The sequence below is a fragment of the Somniosus microcephalus genome, chromosome 8, assembly GCF_052327205.1.
Source record: "Somniosus microcephalus isolate GS21.2 chromosome 8, FLI_Smic_1.0, whole genome shotgun sequence".
NCBI lineage: Eukaryota > Metazoa > Chordata > Chondrichthyes > Squaliformes > Somniosidae > Somniosus > Somniosus microcephalus.
The window spans coordinates 2,866,014-2,884,522 of record NC_140994.1 but is presented as its reverse complement, the minus strand read 5'-3'; the positions used below and the strand labels follow the sequence as shown (position 1 = coordinate 2,884,522).

At 54.6% G+C, this 18,509-nt stretch overlaps 1 protein-coding gene across 1 annotated transcript in view; it reads left to right on the top strand.

The window, feature by feature from the left end:
- cfap43 (cilia and flagella associated protein 43) overlaps positions 1-18,509 on the top strand; it is a 261,004-nt gene that overhangs the window by 126,931 nt on the left and 115,564 nt on the right. The window contains exons 12-16 of the mRNA XM_085996108.1: positions 428-531; positions 2,473-2,625; positions 13,790-14,672; positions 14,708-17,183; positions 17,401-17,778. Of these exons, the coding sequence (XP_085852234.1) occupies positions 428-531; positions 2,473-2,625; positions 13,790-14,672; positions 14,708-17,183; positions 17,401-17,778 (3,994 nt within the window). The remainder of the gene's footprint in view (positions 1-427; positions 532-2,472; positions 2,626-13,789; positions 14,673-14,707; positions 17,184-17,400; positions 17,779-18,509) is intronic.

Here is an 18,509-nt window from a genome sequence, read left to right as displayed (position 1 = left end):
ATTGACAGGGTAGATGCTGAGAGGTTGTTTACCCCTGGCTGGAGTGTCAAGAACCAGGGGTCACAGTCTTAGGATAAGGAGTCGGCCATTTAGGACTGAGATGAGGAGGAATTTCTTCACTCAGAAGGCGGTGACTCTTTGGGATTCTCTGCCCCAGAGGGCTGTGAATGCCGAGTCGTTGAGTGTATTCAAGGCTGAGATCGATAGATTTTTGGACTCTAGGGGAATCAAGGGATATGGAGATCAGGCGGGAAAGTGGAGTTGAGGTCGATGATTAGCCATGATCTTATTGAATGGTGGAGCAGGCTCGAGAGGCCGTATGCTCCTAATTCTTATGTTCTTATGCTCTGTAGTGATATCACTCCTCTAGTGTACAATGGATCGTGCAGCTTGCAATCCTCAGCTGATGTTATTTGTGAACTTTCAGATATGACCACGGGGGACAGTTCCTTGTGGCTGGGTGCTCTGATGGACATACATTCGTTATGAATGCCAAACCCTCCAAGTACTTTAAAGTCCTCGGATACACAGGTAATGGTTCAACAGACTGCGGGCTCTGTCAGCTGGGGTTCCGAGATGGTACGGACCGGTTTTCAGCAAAACTAACAAAGGCTAACCGTTCGTTATCCTTGGATCGCCAAAGTCTATTCCCTAAGTAAAGGGAGCAACTTGTTCACCTGCCCCCCTCCCACACCTCAGGACAGAGACCCTGCCCATTGGGATTGGCACAGATTGTTGTTGCTCCTTCCGCCGAATCCTTTCTCTCTGGCGATCGGCGTTTCCTCCCAGCGGCGCACTTGGGCACACGTTGTAGCAGAGGATTCAAACCTTGTCAGCCTGTGATACAGTGTGTGCTAGCGTACAGCATGCAGACCCCCGTCCCCCTTCCCTCCGCCTCCCTTCCCCAGCCGCCCCCATCCCCCTTCATCAGGAAATCTTTAACCACGTTTCGTTTCTTTAGGCGCCAGAGGTTACTGAGGCGGTCGTGTTTCTGTTGAGCTGATGTGATGTCAATATTATTTGGAGGCATTTATATTGTAGTCTTTTCTGATCTCCCATTGTAAGATTTTTTTTCATTCCTTCACACCTGATAATCCAGGGATACTGGGCACCATCCAACACCTCACCCATGTGGTCATTGTTCCTGTGTGACCCGAGGCGGTGAGTGTTTCCACGGAACGATGTAATCCTGGCCTGATCTACTTGTCACCCAACTTCAAGCACATGCACTTTCCAGCAGGGGTCAATGGGTGGGACTGCACTCACCTGGTTCCATTCTTACCTATCGAATTGTAGCCAGAGAATCACCTGCAACGGCTTCTCTTCCCGCTCCCGGATAGTTACCTCTGGTGGCCCCCAAGGATCTATCCTTGGCCCCCTCCAATTTCTCATCTACACGTTGCCCCTTGGCAACATCATCTGAAAAGGGGTACGGTAGCATAGTGGGTATGTTACTGGACTAGTAATCCAGAGGCCTGGACTAATGATCTATGAGACGTGAGTTCAAATCCCACCACAGCAGCTGGGGAATTTAAATTCAATAATTAAATAAATCTGGAATAAAAAGCTATTATCAATAATGGTGACCATGAAACGACTGGATTGTCATAAAAACCCATCTGGTTCACTAATGTCCTTTAGGGGAGGAAATCTGCTGTCCTTACCCGGTCTGGCCTATGTGTGACTCCAGACCCACAGCAATGTGGTTGACTCTTAACTGCCCTCTGAAATGGCCGAGTGAGACACGCAGTTATACCAAACCGCTACAAAGAAGTATCATGGACTGCAGCGGTTCAAGAAGGTACCTTCTCCAGGACAATTAGGGATGGGCAATAAATGCTGGCCTTGCCAGCGACACCCACATCCCGTGAACGAATTTTTTTTTTAAAGTGTCAGATTCCACATGTACACTGACGACACCCAGCTCTACCTCAGCACCACTTCGCTTGACCCCTCCAATGTCTCTAAATTGTCATATTGCTTGTCCAACATCCAGTTCTGGTTGAGCAGAAATTTTCTCCAATTAGATATTTTTGGTCCCCGCCACAAACTCCATTCCCTAGCCGCCGAGTCTATCCCTCTCCCTAACATCTGTCTGAGGCTGAACCAGACTGTTCACAACCTTGGTGTAATATTTGACCCTGAAATGAGCTCCCGACCATATCCGCAGCATAACTAAGACCGCCTACTTCCACCTCCGCAACATCGCCCGTCTCCGCCCTTGCCTCAGCTCATCCGCTGCTGAAACCCTCATCCATGCTTTTGTTACCTCCAGACTTGACTATTCCAACGGACTCCTGGAGTAAAACCCCAACCTGAGGAAAGTGTCTTTCCTGCACCAGTGTGATATGATTGAACTTCCCTCGCGGCCGTGCTGTGCTATGTCTGAGTGAGCTCTGATCGCGTTTTGTCCCAGTGCCTTGGCATTGTAGCTTTTTACCTTGTGCTTCCTTTTCTTCCCTTGCCCAACAGAGTTACAAGGTGAGATTTTGGGGATCTCCCTCCCATTCGACAACTCGAAGAAGACTGTGAGTTGCCTGATGCTGATGTGTCAGGCGGGAGAGGACAAAGCGCATGGAGCCAGACAGCTTACTAAGTTCGATCTTCCTGCAGAGCTCTCTGCAGGTAGGAAGGGAACCCAAGGGTGCCGGCTCAGGCGATTCTTCTTTTGCAGTTTATCCATTTATTTTCGTGTAGCCTGAACTCTGCTTCTAGTCGACGTGGATTGCTTCCTTATCACAGCCACACCCAGACAGCTTGTAAGAGCACTGGATTCGGTATCCTGACAGTAATAGTTATCAAGACACCAGATGAATCCATAAGCCCCCTCGCCTTAACTCCTTCTCCAGGAACTCTCTGGCGTTTACCCCCATGTATGTCTAGTAGAGAACAATACCTAAATTTGGCTTGCTGAACCAATTTTGATGATATTAGCATCTCCACGGCCAAACTCCCATTGAGACACACACAAGCCACTGAGTGAATCAATGACCCCTTTCTTGAGAAGTCATTAAAGAATAAAGTCCCCAGTTAACAATGATTAACCTCAGGATCAAAATGAGCAGCATTTAAACTTAGACATTGAGCACGTAAATATTTAGTAGATAAGGTTCACTGATGGAATGAATAACGGGGAGGACTATAATGATATCACGGTAATTCAGCATGAACTTTTTTATTATTCGTTCATGGGATGTGGGCGTCACTGGTAAGGCCAGCATTTATTGCCCATCCCTAGTTGCTCTTGAGAAGGTGGTGGTGAGCCGCCTTCTTAATGTAGAAACATAGAAGATAGGAGCAGGAGTAGGCCATTCGGCCCCTCGAGCCTGCTCCGCCATTCAATGAGATCATGGCTGATCATCCAATCTCAGTACCCTGTCCCTGCTTTCTCCCCATATCCCTTGATCTCTTTAGCCTTCAGAAATATATCTAACTCCTCCTTGAATATATTTAATGAATTGGCCTCAACTGCCCTGTGTGGCAGAGAATTCCACAGGTTCACCGCTCTCTGGGTGAAGAAATTCCTCCTCATCTCTGTCCTAAATGGCTTACTCCTTATCCTTAGACTGTGACCCCTGGGTTCTGGACTCCCCCGTCATCGGGAACAGCCTTCCAGCATCTAGTCTGTCTAGTCCTGTTAGAATTTTATACGTTTCAATGAGATCCCCTCTCATTCTTCTAAACTCCAGCGAATATAAGCCCAATCGACCCAATCTCTTCTCATACGTCATTCCTGCCATCCCAGGTATCAGTCTGGTGAATCTTCACTGCACTCCCTCCATGGCAAGAACATCCTTCCTCAGATAAGGTGACCAAAACTGCACACAATACTCAAGATGTGGTCTCACCAAGGCCCTGTACAACTGCAGCAAGACATTCTTGCTCCTGTACTCGAATCCTCTCGCTATGAAGGCCAACATACCATTTACCTTCTTAACCGCCTGCTGCACCTGCATGCTTACCTTCAGCGACTGGTGCACAAGGACACCCAGGTCTCGTTGCACTTCCCCTTCTCCCAATCTATTGCCGTTCAGATAATAATCTGCCTTCCTGTTTTTGCCACCAAAGTGGATAACCTCACATTTATCCACATTATTCTTGAACCGCTGCAGTCCGTGTGGTGAAGGTGCTCCCACAGTGCTGTTAGGGAGGGAGTTCCAGGATTTTGACCCAGCGACAATGAAGGATCGGCGATATACTTCCAAGTCAGGATGGTGTGTGACTTTGATGGGGAACTTGGAGGTGGTGGTGTTCCCATGTGCCTGCTGCCCTTGTCCTTCTAGGTGGAAGAGGTCGTGGGTTTGGGAGGTGTTTCCGAAGAAGCCTTGGCGAGTTGCTGCAGTGCATCTTGTAGATGGTACACACTGCAGCCACTGTGCGCCGGTGGTGGAGGGAGTGAATGTTTAAGGTGGTGCATGGGGTGCCAATCAAGCAGGCTGCTTTGTCTTCGATGGTGTCGAGCTTCTTGAGTGTTGTTGGAGCTGCACTCATCCAGGCAAGTGGAGAGTATTCCATCACACTCCTGACTTGTGCCTTGTAGATGGTGGAAAGGCTTTGTGGAGTCAGGAGGTGAGACACTCGCCACAGAATTCCCAGCCTCTGACCTGCTCTTGTTGGCACATTATTTATGTGGCTGGTCCAGTTAAGTTTCTGGTCAATGGTGACCCCCAGGATGTTAACGGTGGAGGATTCAGCGATGGTAATGCCGTTGAATGTCAAGGGGAGGTGGTTAGATGCTCGCTTGTTGGAGATAGTCATTGCCTGTCACTTGTGTGGCGCAAATGTTACCTGCCACTTATCAGCCCAAGCCTGAATGTCATCCAGGTCTTGCCGTATGCAGGCATGGACTGCTTCATTATCTGAGGTGTTGCGAATGGCACTGAACACCGTGCAGTCATCAGCAAACATCCCCACTTCTGACCTTATGATGGAGGGAAGGTCATTGATGAAGCAGCTGAAGATGGTTGGGCCTAGGACACTGCCCTGAGGAACTCCTGCAGCGATGCCCTGGGGCTGTGATGATTGACCTCCAACCACCACAACCATCTTCCTTTGTGCTAGGTCTGACTCCAGCCAGTGAAGTGTTTTCCCCCCGATTCCCATTGACTTCATTTTTACTAGGGCTCCTTGATGCCAGACTCGGTCAAATGCTGCCTTGATGTCAAGGGCAGTCACTCTCACCTCACCCCTGGAATTCAGCTCCTTTGTCCATGTTTGGACCAAGGCTGTAATGAGGTTGGGAGCCGAGTGGTCTTGGCGGAACCCAAACTGGGCATCAGTGAGCAGGTTATTGGTGAGTAAGTGCTGTTTGATAGCACTGTCGACGACACCTTCCATCACTTTGCTGATGATTAAGAGTAGACTGATGGGGCGGTAATTGGCCGGATTGGATTTGTCCTGCTTTTTGTGGACAGGACATACCCGGGCAGTTTTCCACATTGTCGGATAGATGCCAGTGTTGTAGCTGCACTGGAACAGCTTGGCTAGAGGTGTGGCTAATTCTGGAGCACAAGTCTTCAGCACGATAGCTGGGATGTTGTCGGGGCCCATAGCCTTTGCTGTATCCAGTGTGCTCAGCTGTTTCTTGATATCACGTGGAGTGAATCGAATGGCTGAAGACTGGCTTCTGTGATGGTGGGGACCTCAGGAGTAGGTCAATATGGATTGACGTAAGAAAAGTACTGGGCACTTGGTCTGAGTATTTAACCAGGCTTTAATCAACTGTTTTTCGACATGGAGATCGAGTTGTGTCCTTCACTAGTTCCTGTTAAAGAATATCCTGAGCAAGCTGGGCCCGTGCCCGAGTATTTATACTCTCCCTGGACAGCGCCACCAGCAGGCCGCCCAGTATCATTTCATACGTCATTTCCCATGAATGACAAGATTCATGTCGTGGATCATCCACTCGGCACTTCTGGCTGAAGATGGTTGCAAACCCTTCAGCTTTGTCTTTTGCACTCACATGCTGGGCTCCACCATCATTGAGGATGGGGATACTCATGGAGCCTCCTCCCCCCGTTAGTTGTTTAATGGTCCACCATTCACGACTGGATGTGGCAGGACTGCAGAGCTTTGATCAGATCCGTTGATTGTGGGATTGCTTAGCTCTGTCTATAGCATGCTGCTTCCACTTTTTAGCATGCATGTAGTCCTGTGTTGCAGCTTCCCCAGGTTGGCACTGCATATTTAGGTATGCCTGGTGCTGCTCCGGGCATGCTCTTCTACACTCCTCATTGAACCAGGGTTGGTTATCCCACTTAGCACGGTGGTAGTGCCACACAACACGATGCTTGCTGATTGTAAATTAAAGTTGTGATCAGTGTCTGAGACTGATGGTGAGATTAATTTCGGATTAGACTCCTTAGATCGCTGACAAGTTAACAGCATTAGAGAGTCAATTTGTTGCCTAGGTTACAGTCCGTATGCTGAGAGTTTGCGATGTTTCCACAACTTCTACAGCCTTGTGCCTGTGAGTTGGTGCCATGGAGCCGGCTGCTTGTCCTTCCTGTGGGGTGATAGTGACCGTTACCCTGCTGAGATGTCAGCCTGAGGTATCACCACCCTCTCGGCCCCTCTGCTGCTGGATCAGTTCACCTTCGTGTGCTACCAAACTCCAAACTCTTGGCCTGAACACTTCCCTCTGCAACTGGACCCTGGACTTCCTAACAAACAGACCCCAGTCTGTCAAATTAGGCAACCACACCTCCCCCCACCCCCCCCCGACCCTGAACACGGGGACCCCACAAGGATGTGTGCTGAGCCCCCTCCTCTACTCCCTCTTCACCCACGACTGTGTGGCTGTTAATGGTTCCAACACCATCATCAAGTTTGCGGATGACACCACAGTAGTAGGCCAGATCACCAACAATGATGAGTCAGCCTACAGGGAGGAGGTCCAGCATCTCGTGAAGTGGTGCGCCGACAACAACCTGGCCCTTAACACCAAGAAAACAAAGGAAATAATCGTGGACTTCAGGAAGTCCAAAGGCGGAAGTCACACCCCCATCCACATCAATGGGGCGGAGGTGGAAAGGGTGGCCAGCTTTAAGTTCCTCGGAGTCCACATCACGGAAAACCTCTCCTGGTCCCTCAACACCTCCTCTCTGGTGAAGAAGGCCCAGCAGCGCCTATATTTCTTGAGGAGGCTGAAGGGATGTAATCTGTCACCCCCGATTCTCTCTAACTTCTACCGCTGCACTATAGAGAGCATCCTGACAAACTGTATCACGGTATGGTACGGCGGCTGTAGCTCCCATGACCGGAAAGCCCTGCAGCGGGTAGTCAAAACTGCCCAACGCATTACCGGCACCCGGCTACCGACCATAGAACATATATATCAGAAACGCTGCCTACGGAGGGCACGGACCATCATCAAAGACCCTACCCACCCCAGCCACAGTCTGTTCGCCCTCCTACCATCTGGAAGACGCTACAGATGCATTCGCACCTGTACGACCAGATTTAGGAACAGCTTCTTTCCCAGGGCTGTCATCCTACTGAACTCCACAAATAAACACTAAAGCCTGCACATCTGCCGATGCACTTTATTCACTTTATTATGGTCATATTTATGCTAATATATATGTACAAATGTATGTTGAAATGTTTAAGTGTCCTAATCCAAATTGTACACTCTCGGGAGCCGCAAGCCTACATTTCGTTGTACTGCACTTGTGCACTAACAATGACAATAAAAGTTGATTTGATTTGATTTGATTTAGCTATAATCGGACGAGCTGGCTGAAATCTCACTTCTTAGGGAATCTTGTGCATCTAGGTGACACACTTGTATCTGCCGGTACAACCGTACATTTTTAACCTCTAATTTCTCTTTTTTTCTCTTTCTTTCACCCTTACATACTGGACTAAGAGCTCCTCCACTGTAATATTTAATGCTCCAGTGTAAACTAACTAAAAACTTCCACATTTCGTTTTTTTTACTGTCAAGACACCATCTTGTATAATAAAAACAGGAAATGCTGGAAACACTCAGCAGATCAGGCAGCATCTGTAGAGAAAGAAACAGAGTTAATGTTTCAGGTCGATGACCTTTCGTCAGAACTGGAAAAAGCTGGAGATGGAACAGGTTTTTAAGCAAGTGTAGGGGCAGGGCAAGGGGGGAGGGAGGAAAGAACAAAAGGGAAGGTCTGTGATCAAATCAATCAAATCAAATGAAATCAACTTTTATTGTCATTGTTCGTGCACAAGTGCAGTACAACGAAATGTAGGCTTGCGGCTCCCGAGAGTGTACAATTTGGATTAGGACACTTAAACATTTCAACATACATTTGTACATATATATTAGCATAAATATGACCATAATAAAGTGCATAAATGACAAAAAGCATGATGGTGCGAGGCAAAAGGCGATGGTAATGGGACAAGTTAAGAAACAAAAGATGACTCTAGATGAGGTGTGAATGGCAATGGCAGAATCATCAAAAGCTGCATGTGAGAGAGAAAAAAAAATTGGGGGCGAGGTTATAGTCTGAAATTGTTGAGCTCGATGTTAAGTCCAGAAGGCTGTAAAGTGCCTAATCGAAAGAATGGCGGAGCAGGCTCGAGGGGCCGAATGGCTTACTCCAGCTCGTATGTTTCATTGGGCCAGAAATTCGCGGCCAGAAGCGTGAGTACGGTCGGGGTACTCACGCATCTGGCCGTTGGAAATGCCGGCGTTCAGCAGGAACAGCGCATGCGGGGAACGCCGGCATTTCCAGACCCGAGGTCTATTCACAGCGCGTGCGACTGCACAGGCAGCGCTTGCGCAGTGAACTTTGTGGATTTCAATGATGGATTCAGTGAGGGTAAGTCCTTAGAAGTTACACTTGAAAAAAGCAAGTGTAAAGTTGTTCATTGGCTGCGGAGGAAGATATATTTTATCGTGGAGCTTCTGAAATGCAATATTTTTGTTTGGGAAAGGGAGGGAAGTTATTTTAAGAAATTTTAAGTAAGTTTTAAAGTTAAAATTTTTTTTTTTTTTAAAAGGGTTTTCAGAACGGTAGGTAGAAGGAGCAATTGTGGCTGTGTGAATGGAATGTGAGAATGAGTTATGTATGTATGTCCACATATATTCCTTTACGTATATGTATGTATGTTTTATATTCCTTTACTAATGTGTATGAATGTATGTTTTTAATTATGATTTTCCAATAAGTTACTTTCTCTGAAAGTCATAATTAAATAATACATTCATACACATAAGTAAAGGAATATATACATAACACGCAAAGGAATATATACAGACATACATACTTTCAGAAGCTCCACGATAATAAATATCTTCCTCCGCAGCCTCTGGAGCAACTGTACCCATGCTTTTTTCATGTGTAAGTTGTAATGACTTGACCTCACTGAAAGCATTAATGAAAGCGGCGAATTATACTGCGCACGCGTTCTGCCTCTGAACCCCTTCGTTCAGAGGACAGGAAATGCCGGTTTTCCCCACATGCACTGTGCATGCTGAAAACCGGCATTTCATCCAGCCAGATGCGTAAGTACCCCGACCGTACTCGCGCATTTGGAAGGGAATTACTGGGCCAACACTTTACATGTCAATAAAATGAAAAATTTAACAATTGCACGACTTGCCCCCTCGCATCTGCGACTGAGGGTCCAAGGAGGTGCATTGCACAAGAGGTCATCATCATACGTATCCTCACACTGTTCCCTTTGGGGAACTGTATGAAGTGGTGGAAGGATTTATGGCCGTGATTAACGCTCATTCCGTGACCGTAACCATCTTTGAACCAGCCATTAGGGTGGTTAGTCCTATGGCGGGAGGGTTTTACGGGCTCCCACAACCCATCTGAGGGCGGGGGGGCCACCAACACCCACGGACGCAAGTATCCCGCTGGATGTCCACCCAGAATTTAAAGTTGGAGCTCCGACTCCACTTGCCGGGACTGTCTGGAGTGGGGTTCAAAACCCTACTCCTTCTGGCCCAGTGGCGGGGATGCTTACTGCTACGCAAAAGGCCCACTCCGCACAAAAGGTGACGCCCATACGTTTCCTGCGCCTTTTCCCTCCCCGTGACTGGAGCCCTATGCTGCCATTTCACGTTGCTAATCGGATTGGGCCTTTGTCATAGCGGTAGGATCCCCGCCGCTGGGCCAGATCAGGGTAGGGTTTCGAACCCCGCTCCAGACAGTCCCGGCAAGTGGAGTCGGAGCTCCGGCTCTAAATTCTGGGTTGACATCCAGTGGGATATTTGCGTCCGTGGGTGTGGGTGGCCCCCCCTCCTTGTATAGCTTGTGGGAGCCCGTAAAACCCTCCCGCCATAGGACTAACCGCCCTAATGGCTGGTTCAAAGATGGTTACGGTCACGGAATGAGCGTTAATCACGGCCATAAATCATTCCACCACTTCATACAGTTCCCCAAAGGGAACAGTGTGAAGACACGTATGACGACGACATTGCTAAATAAATAAATGGAATTAAAAAAATTCTTTTAGGGCTTTTAAAAGTCTTTAAATTGCTTTAATTCTCTTTAAAACTACTTCAGATTACTCAAAATAATGTAAACTTTTTAAAAAGTTTATAAAAGTTACCAAAATCTTCAAAAAACTTCCAAAAACCTATTTAAACTGCTGCTTTGCATGTAGAAATGCTTAGCAGCTTGACAGAAACATTGGGGGCGTGTCCAGTGAAACTGAGACCTCAAGGGGCGTGTCTCACTTACACTGCACGCTCCTGGCTCCGCGCTGGCTGCACTCCTGGGTGGCGTGACGTCATACGCTGCCCGGGATTCTTCTTTCTGTTTCAGCAAGTGCAGGCGTCCCTGGAGCTGATCGGCAGGAGCGCGGGGTAAGTGCAAAAACGGGGCTGCAAGCCCCGTTCAGCAATTTCTGGCCCTATGTTTCTATGTTCTATTTGCTGCTCCTCGAGCTTACGTTGAGCTTCGTTGGAACAGTGTAAGAGGCCAAGGACGGTGAGGTCAGAGTGGGAGTGGAGCGGAGAATTAAAGTGACAGGCGACCAGAAGCTCGGGGTCACCCTTACGGACTGAACGGAGGTGTTCCGCAAAGCGGTCACCCAATCTGCGTTTGGTCTCCCCAATGTAGAGGAGACTGCACTGTGAGCAGCGAATACAATATATTAAATTGCAAGAAGTACAAGTAAATCGCTGTTTCACCTGGAAGGGGTGTTTGGGGCCCTGGACAGTGGAAAGGGAGGAGGTATAAGGGCAGGTGTTGCATCTCCTTCGCTTGCACAGGAAGGTGCTGGGCGAAGGGGAAGGGGTGTTGGAGGTGATAGAGGAGTGGAACAGGGTGTCGCGGAGGGAGCGGTCCCTTCGGAATGCTGAAAGGGGAGGTGGAGGGGAAGATGTGTTTGGTGGTGGGATCATCTTGTATATCCTTGATTCTCAAAGGAACCTGCTCAATTTGATCAGTAACCAGTCTGAGTGACACACACATTTGAAGAGTTCAAACATTATTTAGCAATCACCTCAGGCAGCCCCTGGTGGCCTCAGTGCACAGAGCCACTTCCTCAGTGCACAGAGCCACTTTCACTCGCCTAACCGCTCCCTTTTTTAAATAAAGAACCTGCGCATTTTCGGATAAGGAGTGAAGTTATCACTCCTAACCAGCTGCCTCTGGGCCTGTGGTGAGGGTGACCCAGTTCCTGCGAGGAATGGCTTGCTCCACATAAACAGCCATGGCTCGAACCAGCATTAGCTTTTCCCTGAGCTCAGTCTGACTGCTGAAACTCCATTTTGAGAACACATTTAAGGTCATTCTCAGGACATAGAGCCTACAAGCTGCTGGGACAGGTGCAGGATACGAGGGCGTTCCACATCGCAAGACACGGGGACATTGCTGACGTTGGTTTTAATGCCCTGTGCTGGGAATTTCCTCTGGTGTCGGGGGCACAGTTCTCCCAATCGGGTGTCGGGGGCGCGGTTCTCCCGATCGGGTGTTGGGGGCACGGTTCTCCCGATCGGCTGCCGTGGCTTCGGAGGAAGATCGGCGTAAATGCCACCGAACCAGCGTTTCCACGGCTAACTGGGAGAAACCACCGAGGGAATTTGCAGTGCGGAAATTTACGGGCGGATTTTCTGTGCCCGCGATAGCAGCGGGAACCTCGCTTCCGGCCGTGTGTATTGGGGAATCGCAGGCACTCTCTCAATTAATGAATGGGTAGGAATGAGATTTCAAGCTCCCCTGATGTTTCAGCAAGTTTGTCCAGTGAGTAACAGAGCCATTCGGAACAGGAAGATCCCAGATTTGATTCCTGCTCGGTGCCGAGTTAGTAATTCCTAGCCAGGCCAGCGGTGGGCCGTATAACTGGCCTCGCTGCTCGTGGGTCAGGGAGGGAGGGCCGCGGGTCAGGGAGGGAGGGCCGCGGGCCAGGGAGGGGGGGCCGCGGGCCAGGGAGGGGGGGCCGCGGGCCAGGGAGGGGGGGCCGCGGGCCAGGGAGGGGGGGCCCCGGGTCAGGGAGGGGGGGCCCCGGGTCAGGGAGGGGGGGGCCCCGGGTCAGGGAGGGGGGGGCCCCGGGTCAGGGAGGGGGGGCCCCGGGTCAGGGAGGGGGGGCCGCGGGCCAGGGAGGGGGGGCCCCGGGCCAGGGAGGGGGGGCCGCGGGTCAGGGAGGGGGGGGCCGCAGGTCAGGGAGGGGGGGGCGCAGGTCAGGGAGGGGGGGCCCCGGGTCAGGGAGGGGGGGCCCCGGGTCAGGGAGGGGGGGCCGCGGGCCAGGGAGGGGGGGCCCCGGGTCAGGGAGGGGGGGCCCGCGGGTCAGGGAGGGGGGGGCCGCGGGTCAGGGAGGGGGGGGCCGCGGGTCAGGGAGGGGGGGGCCGCGGGTCAGGGAGGGGGGGCCGCGGGTCAGGGAGGGGGGTGCCGCGGGTCAGGGAGGGAGGGCCCCGGGTCAGGGAGGGGGGGCCCGCGGGTCAGGGAGGGGGGGCCGCGGGTCAGGGAGGGGGGGCCGCGGGCCAGGGAGGGGGGGCCCCGGGTCAGGGAGGGGGGGCCCGCGGGTCAGGGAGGGGGGGGGCCGCGGGTCAGGGAGGGGGGGGCCGCGGGTCAGGGAGGGGGGGGGCCGCGGGTCAGGGAGGGGGGGCCGCGGGTCAGGGAGGGGGGTGCCGCGGGTCAGGGAGGGAGGGCCGCGGGTCAGGGAGGGGGGGGCCCCGGGTCAGGGAGGGGGGGCCCCGGGTCAGGGAGGGGGGGCCGCGGGCCAGGGAGGGGGGGCCCCGGGTCAGGGAGGGGGGGCCCGCGGGTCAGGGAGGGGGGGCCCGCGGGTCAGGGAGGGGGGGGCCGCGGGTCAGGGAGGGGGGGGCGCGGGTCAGGGAGGGGGGGGCCGCGGGTCAGGGAGGGGGGTGCCGCGGGTCAGGGAGGGAGGGCCGCGGGTTCTGCTCCACCAGTGGCGCGGGCTGGAATGTGCTCAGATGTTGGGTGAGGACAAGACCTGGTTCGGCTGTGAATAACGCGCCCGTGCTCACTGTCGGGGCTCACGCAACTTATAGCTCGTTTTGGCAAAGTACCGAAGGAGAACCAGTGCTCCTGACATTGTTGCCCAAGGAGTCAACTCAGTTCAGAACAGGGAGCAAGGAGAAAACTGATAGAAAAAGAAAAAAATGGGGAAAATATATTCAGCTGTTCAGCGAGTAAATGACTGCGGTGTGATTGGCGTGCATCCCGTGTACCCGGTGCTTGGCATGTGCCCCGTGTGCCTGGTGATTGGCGTGTGCCCCGTGTGATTGGCGTGTGCCCCGTGTACCGGGTGATTGGCGTGTGCCCCGTGTACCGGGTGATTGGCGTGTGCCCCGTGTACCGGGTGATTGGCGTGTGCCCCGTGTACCGAGTGATTGGCGTGTGCCCCGTGTACCGGGTGATTGGCGTGTGCCCCGTGTACCGAGTGATTGGCGTGTGCCCCGTGTACCGAGTGATTGGCGTGTGCCCCGTGTACCGAGTGATTGGCGTGTGCCCCGTGTACCGAGTGATTGGCGTGTGCCCCGTGTACCGAGTGATTGGCGTGTGCCCCGTGTACCGAGTGATTGGCGTGTGCCCCGTGTACCGGGTGATTGGCGTGTGCCCCGTGTACCGAGTGATTGGCGTGTGCCCCGTGTACCGAGTGATTGGCGTGTGCCCCGTGTACCGAGTGATTGGCGTGTGCCCCGTGTACCGAGTGATTGGCGTGTGCCCCGTGTACCGGGTGATTGGCGTGTGCCCCGTGTACCGGGTGATAGGCCTATGCCCCGTGTACCGGGTGATTGGCGTGTGCCCCGTGTACCCGGTACTTGGCATGTGCCCTGTGTACCCGGTGCTTGGCGTGTGTCCCGTGTACCCAGTGATTGGCGTGTGTCCCGTGTACCAGGTGATCGGCGTGTGCCTGGTGATCGGCATGTGCCCCATGTACAGGGTGATTGGCGTGTGTCCCGTGTACCTGGTGATCGGCGTGAGCCCTTTGATTGGCATGTGCCAGGTGATTGGCATGTGCCCTGTGTGCCTGGTGATTGGCGTGTGCCCTGTGTGCCTGGTGATTGGTGTGTGCCCCATGTACCGGGTGATTGGCGTGTGCCTCGTGTACCGGGAGATTGGCGTGTGCCCCGTGTACCGGGTGATTGGCGTGTGCCCCGTGTACCGGGTGATTGGCGTGTGCCCCGTGTACCGGGTGATTGGCCTGTGCCCCGTGTACCGGGTGATTGGCCTGTGCCCCGTGTACCGGGTGATTGGCCTGTGCCCCGTGTAATTGGCCTGTGTCTCGTGTACCGGGTGATTAGCCTGTGCCCCGTGTACCGGATGATTGGCCTGTGTCCCGTGTACCGGGTGATTGGCCTGTGTCTTGTGTACCGGGTGATTGGCCTGTGTCTCGTGTACCGGGTGATTGGCCTGTGCCCCGTGTACCGAGTGATTGGCGTGTGCCCCGTGTGCCTGGTGATTGGCCTGTGTCCCGTGTACCGGGTGACTGGCCTGTGTCTCGTGTACCGGGTGATTGGCGTGTGCCCCGTGTACCGGGTGATTGGCGTGTGCCCCGTGTACCGGGTGATTGGCCTGTGTCCCGTGTACCGGGTGATTGGCCTGTGTCTTGTGTACCGGGTGATTGGCCTGTGTCTCGTGTACCGGGTGATTGGCCTGTGCCCCGTGTACCGAGTGATTGGCCTGTGCCCCGTGTACCGAGTGATTGGCGTGTGCCCCGTGTGCCTGGTGATTGGCCTGTGTCCCGTGTACCGGGTGACTGGCCTGTGTCTCGTGTACCGGGTGATTGGCGTGTGCCCCGTGTACCGGGTGATTGGCGTGTGCCCCGTGTACCGGGTGATTGGCGTGTGTCCCGTGTACCGGGTGACTGGCCTGTGTCTCGTGTACCGGGTGATTGGCGTGTGCCCCGTGTACCGGGTGATTGGCGTGTGCCCCGTGTACCGGGTGATTGGCGTGTGCCCCGTGTACCGGGTGATTGGTCTGTGCCCCGTGTACCGGGTGATTGGCCTGTGTCTCGTGTACCGGGTGATTGGCATGTGCCCCGTGTGCCTGGTGATTGGCCTGTGCCCCGTGTGCCTGGTGATTGGCGTGTGCCACGTGTACCCGGTTATTGGCGTGTGCCCCGTGTACCGGGTGATTGGCGTGTGCCCCGTGTACCGGGTGGTTGGCGTGTGGCCCGTGTACCGACTGATTGGCGCGTGCCCCGTGTACCGAGTGATTGGCGTGTGCCCCGTGTACCGGGTGATTGGCCTGTGCCCCGTGTACCGGGTGATTGGCCTGTGTCTCGTGTACCGGGTGATTGGCCTGTGTCTCGTGTACCGGGTGATTGGCCTGTGCCCCATGCACCGGGTGATTGGCGTGTGCCCCGTGTACCGGGTGATTGGCCTGTGTCTCGTGTACCGGGTGATTGGCCTGTGTCTCGTGTACCGGGTGATTGGCCTGTGCCCCGTGTACCGGGTGATTGGCATGTGCCCCGTGTGCCTAGTGATTGGCGTGTGCCCCGTGTGCCTAGTGATTGGCCTGTGCCCCGTGTACCGGGTGATTGGCATGTGCCCCGTGTGCCTGGTGATTGGCGTGTGCCCTGTGTACCCGGTGATTGGCGTCTGCCCCGTGTACCGGGTGATTGGCGTGTGCCCCGTGTACCGAGTGATTGGCGTGTGTCTCGTGAACCGGGTGATTGGCGTGTGCCCAGTGTACCGGGTGATTGGCGTGTGCCCTGTGTACCGGGTGATTGGCGTGTGCCCTGTGTACCGGGTGATTGGCGTGTGCCCCGTGTACCGGGTGATTGGCCTGTGTCTCGTGTACCGGGTGATTGGCGTGTGCCCCGTGTACCGGGTGGTTGGTGTGTGCCCCGTGTACCGGGTGGTTGGTGTGTGCCCCGTGTACCGGGTGGTTGGTGTGTGCCCCGTGTACCGGGTGGTTGGTGTGTGCCCCGTGTACCGGGTGATTGGTGTGTGCCCCGTGTACCGAGTGATTGGTGTGTGCCCCGTGTACCGGGTGATTGGCCTGTGTCTCGTGAACCGGGTGATTGGCGTGTGCCCAGTGTACCGGGTGATTGGCGTGTGCCCTGTGTACCGGGTGATTGGTGTGTGCCCCGTGTACCGGGTGATTGGCGTGTGCCCCGTGTACCGGGTGATTGGCCTGTGTCCCGTGTACCGGGTGATTGGCCTGTGCCCCGTGTACCAGGTGATTGGCCTGTGTCTCGTGTACCGGGTGATTGGCGTGTGCCCCGTGTACCGGGTGATTGGCGTGTGCCCCGTGTACCGGGTGATTGGCCTGTGCCCCGTGTACCGGGTGATTGGCCTGTGCCCCGTGTACCGGGTGATTGGTCTGTGCCCCGTGTACCGGGTGATTGGTCTGTGCCCCGTGTACCGGGTGATAGGCCTGTGCCCCGTGTACCGGGTGATTGGCCTGTGCCCCGTGTACCGGGTGATTGGTCTGTGCCCCGTGTACCGGGTGATTGGTCTGTGCCCCGTGTACCGGGTGATTGGTCTGTGCCCCGTGTACCAGGTGATTGGCCTGTGTCTCGTGTACCGGGTGATTGGCGTGTGCCCCGTGTACCGGGTGATTGGCGTGTGCCCCGTGTACCGGGTGATTGGCCTGTGCCCCGTGTACCGGGTAATTGGCCTGTGCCCCGTGTACCGGGTGATTGGTCTGTGCCCCGTGTACCGGGTGATTGGTCTGTGCCCCGTGTACCGGGTGATTGGTCTGTGCCCCGTGTACCGGGTGATAGGCCTATGCCCCGTGTACCGGGTGATTGGTCTGTGCCCCGTGTACCGGGTGATTGGCCTGTGTCCCGGGACACCGGGTGATTGGCCTGTGTCTCGTGTACCGGGTGATTGGCCTGTGCCCCGTGTACCGGGTGATTGGTCTGTGCCCCGTGTACCGGGTGATTGGTCTGTGCCCCGTGTACCGGGTGATTGGCCTGTGCCCCGTGTACCGGGTGATTGGCCTGTGTCCCGTGTACCGGGTGATTGGCCTGTGCCCCGTGTACCAGGTGATTGGCCTGTGTCTCGTGTACCGGGTGATTGGCGTGTGCCCCGTGTACCGGGTGATTGGCGTGTGCCCCGTGTACCGGGTGATTGGCCTGTGCCCCGTGTACCGGGTGATTGGCCTGTGCCCCGTGTACCGGGTGATTGGTCTGTGCCCCGTGTACCGGGTGATAGGCCTGTGCCCCGTGTACCGGGTGATTGGCCTGTGCCCCGTGTACCGGGTGATTGGTCTGTGCCCCGTGTACCGGGTGATTGGTCTGTGCCCCGTGTACCGGGTGATTGGTCTGTGCCCCGTGTACCGGGTGATAGGCCTATGCCCCGTGTACCGGGTGATTGGTCTGTGCCCCGTGTACCGGGTGATTGGCCTGTGCCCCGTGTACCGGGTGATTGGCGTGTGTCCCGGGACACCGGGTGATTGGCCTGTGTCTCGTGTACCGGGTGATTGGCCTGTGCCCCGTGTACCGGGTGATTGGTCTGTGCCCCGTGTACCGGGTGATTGGCCTGTGCCCCGTGTACCGGGTGATTGGCCTGTGTCCCGGGACACCGGGTGATTGGCCTGTGTCTCGTGTACCGGGTGATTGGCCTGTGCCCCGTGTACCGGGTGATTGGCCTGTGCCCCGTGTACCGGGTGATTGGCCTATGTTCTGTGTACCGGGTGATTGGCCTGTGTCCCGTGTACCGGGTGATTGGCCTGTGTCCCGTGTACCGGGTGATTGGCCTGTGCCCCGTGTACCGGGTGATTGGCCTATGTTCTGTGTACCGGGTGATTGGCCTGTGCCCCGTGTACCGGGTGATTGGCCTGTGCCCCGTGTACCGGGTAATTGGCCTGTGTCCCGTGTACCGGGTGATTGGCCTGTGCCCCGTGTACCGGGTGATAGGCCTGTGTCCCGGGACACCGGGTGATTGGCCTGTGCCCCGTGTACCGGGTGATTGGCCTGTGCCCCGTGTACCGGGTGATTGGCCTATGTCCCGTGTACTGGGTGATTGGCCTGTGCCCCGTGTACCAGGTGATTGGCCTGTGCCCCGTGTACCGGGTGATTGGCCTATGTCCTGTGTACCGGGTGCACTGGGTTTGTTGTTGGACCATTCAGTTTTGCTAGGCTTGTGCTAAATG